At 53.4% G+C, this 7,120-nt stretch overlaps 1 protein-coding gene and 1 long non-coding RNA gene across 3 annotated transcripts in view; one reads left to right on the forward strand and one right to left on the reverse strand.

Annotated features, from left to right (window-relative positions):
- Nucleotides 1-5,783, forward strand: part of PDIA6 (protein disulfide isomerase family A member 6) — a 26,617-nt gene extending 20,834 nt beyond the window's left edge. For both annotated transcript variants that reach the window (XM_014589704.2, XM_027773489.1), the window contains exons 10-12: nt 1,422-1,580; nt 4,730-4,826; nt 5,322-5,783. In XM_014589704.2, the coding sequence (XP_014445190.2) occupies nt 1,422-1,580; nt 4,730-4,826; nt 5,322-5,390 (325 nt within the window). In that variant the 3' untranslated portion in view covers nt 5,391-5,783. The remainder of the gene's footprint in view (nt 1-1,421; nt 1,581-4,729; nt 4,827-5,321) is intronic.
- Nucleotides 5,784-6,042: 259 nt separating this feature from the next.
- LOC106735391 (uncharacterized) lies at nt 6,043-6,835 on the reverse strand. Its single transcript, XR_001370737.1, has 2 exons — nt 6,561-6,835; nt 6,043-6,310 (listed from the first exon to the last, which is right to left on the reverse strand). It is a non-coding gene; the product is annotated as an uncharacterized LOC106735391 (long non-coding RNA).
- Between the last annotated feature and the right edge of the window lie 285 nt (nt 6,836-7,120).

Raw genomic sequence — 7,120 nt, forward strand, 5'->3', positions numbered from 1 at the left:
GGAGCCCAGAGTGACCTGGAGAGCGCGGTGGGCATGGGAGGTTTCGGATCCCCCGCCATGGCAGCCATCAATGCACGCAAGATGAAGTTCGCCCTCCTGAAAGGGTCTTTCAGCGAGCAGGGCATTAACGAGTTTCTCAGGTGACTTCTTGAGCTGCTCGTCTGTCTGCTTCTGTTGTTGGTTTGGTTTGAAACTGGACGTGTGCAAATCAGGCACAACCAGCACTGTTTTGCACTTGTAATGCCGGTGGTAAATCGGAGCTTTTCCATGTCCCCTCTGTACTTGGCTTCCGTTTCCGTGGAAGTGGGTGCAGAGCGGATGATGGGAAGGCCTGGCTGCCTCGGGCCGCCCGGCCACTTACCACACTGACCCAGCCTGACTCGAAGGCCGCACGCAATGCCCGCGCCTGGTTCCAGGCCAGAAAGCAAAACAGGTAGATGCGCGGGTGCAGGCTTGATGGCGCCTGGAGGGCCCTAGACAGGAGGTAGACGTGAGCTTCCCGGCTGCCTTCCGAGTCCGGCCCGCCCCTCCCCACGCCGTGCCCTTTCTGCTGCTCATCCCCGGTATCTGTGGGTCTCCCCGGGTCACTCGTGTCCTCTACTGTCCCTGTCAGTGACCTCGCTCCTTCTCCATGAATTCAACAAGTGTTTATCACCTGCCTAGGAAACACGCGCATGCATAATAACCCCCATAATAGGATTTCAGGTGGAAAGACAGGAGAACCCGTGGAGTTCAGTTGACAGTATTTTGGGGACTAAGGACAAAAGCATCTTACAGACAGGCAGTCCATTCTGGAGTTAGGGTGGGGACATTGTGAGAAGCTGGTGTTAATCTAGACAGCAGTATTTCAAAACCCTTTATATTTTTATATTTACTTTATTTCCGCCAAAAAAATTCTTTCAGTAGTGGACTCTGGGTCTCTTGGCGTGTCTCCCGGGGTCGGTGTCCATTCCGAGGGCTCTGACCCGACCTGTTCACCATCTCAGGGCAACTTTTTTTTTTTAACATACGTACATACATTTATTTATTTTTAATTTGACCAGAGAGGGACAGAGTGTAAGAGAGAGAGAGAGAAAGTGAGAGAGCAAGCCACCAGGTCCAAGACTCCTTAACCACCACACCACCCACTGGCCCCTGGGGGCTTCTTGTCTAGAGCAGGGAGATCTGTTTGTTCCCGTGCACACTGGGGAAAGGGCGAGCCCCTCTGACCTCACCCCGTCCATCCTGACCTCTCCCACCTGGCATGGGGTGCCCCCCCCCGTCCCTCGCATGGGCACCCTTTATTTTTTTTTTAATTACCAAGGGATGCTTACACTCACCAGAGAGGTAGCACCCTTCCAGAAAATATTTGAAGTGCATTTAAGATTGAGTTAGAATCTAATGTGAGCCATCATCACCCTGAGAGCCACTTGCTGTTGTAGGTGGCTGTGGACAGAAGCTGGAGCCCAGAGTGACCTGGAGAGCGCGCTGGGCATCGGAGGGTTCGGATACCCCGCCATGGCAGCCATCAATGCACGCAAGATGAAGTTCGCCCTCCTGAAAGGGTCTTTCAGCGAGCAGGGCATTAACGAGTTTCTCAGGTGACTTCTTGAGCTGCTCGTCTGTCTGCTTCTGTTGTTGGTTTGGTTTGAAACTGGACGTGTGCAAATCAGGCACAACCAGCACTGTTTTGCACTTGTAATGCCGGTGGTAAATCGGAGCTTTTCCATGTCCCCTCTGTACTTGGCTTCCGTTTCCGTGGAAGTGGGTGCAGAGCGGATGATGGGAAGGCCTGGCTGCCTCGGGCCGCCCGGCCACTTACCACACTGACCCAGCCTGACTCGAAGGCCGCACGCAATGCCAGCGCCTGCCTCACCCGTACCCGCCCGGGACTGCTCTGCGCTCCTGCCCTCTGGCCTTGCGGCTTCCGTTTCTGGGCACTTGACTTTGGAATGAGGTTATTTGGAAATCGGTGCACTTCACCCAGGCCAGCCCGGCAGTGTGCAAACACCATGCGCGGCTCACACTCGGGAGCAGGTTTGTACAATGTTCTACCCGGCTCTGCTGGCAGCACCTGCTGTACCAGCCTTGTCGCCGCCCAGGCAAACACGAGGCTCTGACTGAAGAGGTTCTGTTCCCGCTCTCGCCCCTTCCCTGGTCGTGTCTCAGCTGCTCTGTGAAGGACACTCGGCACACAGGAGGGAGCGCTGGGGCACCCTGGGAGGTGACGGGGGTGGGGGACATGTGGAGCGACAAGATGGAGGCAGGTGTGGGGTGGCAGCCACAGGTCAGCCCCTCCAGCCTGCCTGGCTGCAGTTAGTCTTAGCCCTCCCTCCCCGCCTCTCACGGGATGCTGCTGCACCTCGCTCCCCACGCTGTGTGGACGGGTTACCAGTAGCACGCCTGCAGAGGTGCTGGAGAGCTGAGAGTTGGTCGCACAGCTGAGTGCCTGGGACGAGCGCACCGCTGCGCTGGCTGGTGCTCGAGACCATGTAGATTGTGAGGTGTGTTACAATTTAATAATAATTGGGTGGGTTACATGGAAAGGCGCACCATAGAAATCAACTCTCTTCTAGTTAGGTGTCTCACGTGGCAGAGGGCGGCAGACAGATCAGGTGCCTGGACAGGGTCTCACCGCGCCACAGTCCTCTCCTTAGTCTCCCGGCAGGCAGGGTCGTAGTTGTGCACGTATCCAGTGTGTTCAGGTCAGCCTGGGATTTGAACCCAGGACTCCCGGGTGGCTGCTGTCTGGCTGCAGTAGTGCAGTGGCTCCCCACCACCTGTTCCCCTGCAGCCAGGTCTAGAGCAGGTATTTGGTTTGCACTTTCCCTCAACATTGTAGTGCATTAAACCCAAAGTAATGAGGTTTTTGTTTGGTTTTCCTTTTTTAGTTTTTGCTATAGGGCGTGTGAGCGAGAGAGTGAGAAATTACTTCCTGTTGGGGATGGCCATGATGCAATCCATTCTCCTCTTGGGATTTTGGGCATGTAGGCACACACACCTGGTTTTTGTTTTTCTCATTTATTTTTTTTAGAGACTTAGCTATAGGGCATTGTGCACTCACCTGAGAGACAAAGTGAGAAATCACCCCTAAGGGATGGCCATGCCACAACCCCTTCTCCGTTCTCTCGGGATTTTGGGCACACACGCGCCCAGCGTGAGTTTTAAGCCACCTGGTCTGGGACTCAAACCCCAGTGGACTACATGAGAGTCCAGTGACATAACGTTACACCATCTGCTGGCTCCACCCGGCATGATTTTCAGGCTGCTGTGTCAGAGACTCGATCCATGCAGGTGGCTTTGTGGGATGCAGCCCCTTAACCCCACACCACCTGCCGGCCTGAAGTTTTTTCCTTTTCAATTTAATGGTTTTCCTTTATTATCAGTGGACACATTCAAATGCATGTGACAACAGAGACTAGCCTGAAGGACTTTTATAGTTACTTTCAACCTCAGCAGTAACCAGCTAATGGCCCACTTCACTTCATCTACTCAGTTCCTTCATTTTCACGCCATCTGTAAATATTTCAACATGAATTTCTAAAAGGCAGCTCTCAAAAGCAGTCGATACTATTAGTACGCTAAAAAACTGATTTGGGTGGCCAGCAGGTGGCGTGGTGGTTGGTGCCACTGGACTCCCACGTGGCCAATCACGGTTCGAGTCCTGGACCTGGTGGCTTATATTCTTTCTTGCCTCTCTCTCGCTCTGTCCCTCTCTGATCAAATAATAAATATAGAGCTAAAAAAAATAGTTAAAAAAATAATAATTTGGGACCAGCAGTTGGCATAATGGCTATGTTGCTGGGCTCCCATGTAGTCCACTGAGGTTCGAGTCCCGGACCCAGTGGCTTAAACTCACACTGGGTGTGTGTGCGTGTCCAAGATCCCGAGAGAAGAATGGAGGAGAAGGGATTGTGGTGTGGCCATCCCCCCTGGGGGGTGATTTCTCACTTTCTGCCTCTGTCTTTTTGGCAATTGCACGTGCCCTATAGCAAAAACCTCTCCAAAAAAAATAATAATTCAAGTTTTCTATAATTTTTATGGTTTATTCGATTCAGTTCCCAAATGGGAATTGTGGTTGGTTAATACGATTGGTTAATAGTGTTTTCATAAAGAAGTTTGGTAATGCCTTCAGGTCGCAGTCGTCTTAAAGTTCTCGCTTAGTCAGAAGGTTGGAATTTGAATACGTCGTGGGTAATTTTTCTCTAATTATGGGTTTGTTCATCCCAGACCCCTACCGCCACCGCGTTGATAGGTTATTAGTTTGACGTCATTGTTGCTGACATGAACTCTTACAGGGTTGGTGAACTCTCCATCTTTGCACCAATAGTATTTAAGCTCTGAATCTGAACAGCCAGATGCGACAGGTGCGTGGTCTCGAGTGTCCGGGCTCCTGCTAAGCAGTCTACCCCGATGCTGGGTCTGTTGGTGCTGGCCACCTCAGTGGTGGTTGCTCTGATGGAGTTCAGTCTTCGAAAATGAGACTCGTAGGTCCATGTCCTAGAGCAGCGTTGATGGTGTGGACCGACTTGGTTCGTGTTTTAGCAGAGCCGAGTACTTGTTCCGAGTTGGCGAGCTGTGAGTAGCGGCTGGCGTGCTCTGACCCAGGCGTGTCTCCCTGGTGTGCTGTCCACTTTACTGTCCCCGACTGCTCCCAGGAGTGGAGTGCGCAGAGATCGCTCTGACTGGCCGTGTGCCCCCTGGTGTCACCCAGTCCTGAACGTGTGCATTGTCTTTGTCCCTCCCCCAGGGAGCTGTCCTTTGGGCGTGGCTCTACAGCACCCGTGGGAGGCGGGGCTTTCCCTGCCATCTTCGAGAGAGAGCCCTGGGACGGCAGGGACGGCGAGGTGAGTGGCCTGTCCTGTCCCGTTGCATTATCCCACCCAGCGCCCTCTGTGCTCAAAGCACCCTAACGCCAGGGGCCTTTCCAGAGGTTCTTGCTCTCAAGACCCTTCGCTCCTGGCTTCCCTTTGACACGAGATCGTGCCACACGGCTTCTGACATGACGCCCAAGATCAATTTCTGGCGTGCAGCTGCTTCCCTGACCTTCACCCTACAGGACGTGTAGCCTGGAATTCACCTGCCTCACTGTAGAGAGGTGTAAAATGACAGCTCTAAAACGAGCATTTACTGCTCTGCAGTTCTGCCCCCGCCCCTTTAAATGAGAGCAGGTGTAGTAATGCTCTCCTCCCGTGAAGGGGTCGGTGCGGTCACGTGTTAGAGCCGCGGCTCCTCTGCTCTGCCTCACCCGCCCGTGCAGTGTTGGCGCGTGGAGGGAAGCAGGCGCTATCGCCCCTGGGAACACGTCCATCGGGCTCTGACCGTGCTCTCTTGTCCCCCAGCTTCCCGTGGAGGATGACATCGACCTGAGCGACGTGGAGCTGGACGACTTGGGGAAGGACGAGCTGTGAGCCGCAGCAGAGGCTTCACGTGCTTTTCTTTTCTTGGGAGCAAGCGGGTTCTCAGCAGTAAAGGAGCCTCCTTTACCGTCAGGTGACTCTACCAGTGGCCTTTACCCAGGACGTGGCTCTTGATGGGTCATCTGAAGACACTGTAGCGCTGAACTGTTGCCTCTCAAGAAAACACGGGAAAATTCTATGAATTGTAACCAGTGAATCGGATTGTACGTAACATCTGGAAGGAAGCTGGGTGGTTGACATTCTCCTCCGACTGCTGCTTGAATGTTCTTGGAGGCTGTATCTTAAACAGGTTTTTTAATGTGATCCCTTTATTTGAATATGAATGGCTTTTTCCATTAAAGAATAAAAATATTTTGGACAATGCCAATAAATCTATGAAGTTAGTGTCCACGTTGTAAATTTAGCCTGGAGCCTCGCCCGTAAATTAACATGGTGAAGCGATGACCCTGACATCTCTCCCTGGGTGCCAACCACAGTGCCCACGTCACCCGGAGAACGGCTGCGTGAGGGGCCACAGGGTGTCCGTATTAGGAGGGCAGCTGGCCCTTGCCCAGCCCAGGGTCCCCACGTGGTTGCCAGGCTCACAGAACACCAGGCAGTGCACATTCGTTAAAAAAATGAAGTTTGGGATTATATCAGAATATAAGAGGCAGCATTTTATTGTAACTTACAAAAATAAATACAGCTGTAACTGACTCATGAGCAGTTTCTCTGGAAATGTGAATCTGCAGGGCGTGGGGCCTGCTCTCTGGCTGAGGCGGAGACAAGCCGGCAGGAGTCTGCGAGCGCGAGGGCGAGCTGCGCTGCGGCCGCGGCCCGTCCTAGTCGAGGAGGCTGAGGTCGATGCGGAAGTAGACGTACGGGAAGTAGTCCTGATTGCCCAGCTGCAGCCCGGGGATGTCCACAGAGGCCTGCGGAAGCAGATGGGCCCCGTGCTAAGCGTCTAAGCCGGCGTCCTGCTGTCTAATCTGTTTATGAGGAAGCTCTGCAGGCATTGGCCAGACGTTCCGTCCTGCACAGCATCCCCATGCATGCACGCACACACACACGCGCGCACACACACTCTAGCACTGTGTACGGTGGGTTTTCCTTCCAGGCCGGCACGTGTGTTGGCCGACCGGGCGACCTCACAGGAAGCGCAGCTCTGGGTTGGATACCTACATCCAGTATACTCGCAGCAGCGACTTCATCCAGGTGTCTGAAGACAGAGTTCAGAACCTCGCGTAAGCGTTTGGTGGAGGACTTCTTATGCGGCTGCAGGAGCACAGCCTGGAAGTTCACCGGCAGGCCGTACCTTTTCAGATAGAGTTTGTCAGGACGTACACAAGGGGAAAATGAACCTGGCCAGAAATTCAGTCAGTTCTAAGAGTAGTGAGCCAGCAGGTGGCGTGGAGGTTAAGGCGTTGGGTCCCACATGGCCAACTGCGGTTCGAGTCCCAGGCCCAGTAGCTTGAGAAAACATGCCAGGTGCAAATGCGTGCATGCCCAGAATCCCAGGAGGAGAAGGGATTGTAGTGTAGCCACACCCCCAGGGGGTGATTACTCATTTTCCCTGGACCCTGTGGTAAAAACTTCTAAAAATAAAATAACAAAGCAAAATAAGTTTTGTGGTTGGTTTGGTTTTTGTTTTGGGCTGCCTCAAGGGTTGGGCTATGGAGTAAGCACTGGGAGATCTGGGGACCCTGGAGTGGGGACAGCAGCCGGTTGAGGGGCCCCTGGAT

The sequence above is a fragment of the Tupaia chinensis genome, unplaced genomic scaffold (genome assembly GCF_000334495.1).
Source record: "Tupaia chinensis unplaced genomic scaffold, TupChi_1.0 Scaffold000045_1, whole genome shotgun sequence".
Taxonomy (NCBI): Eukaryota; Metazoa; Chordata; class Mammalia; order Scandentia; family Tupaiidae; genus Tupaia; species Tupaia belangeri.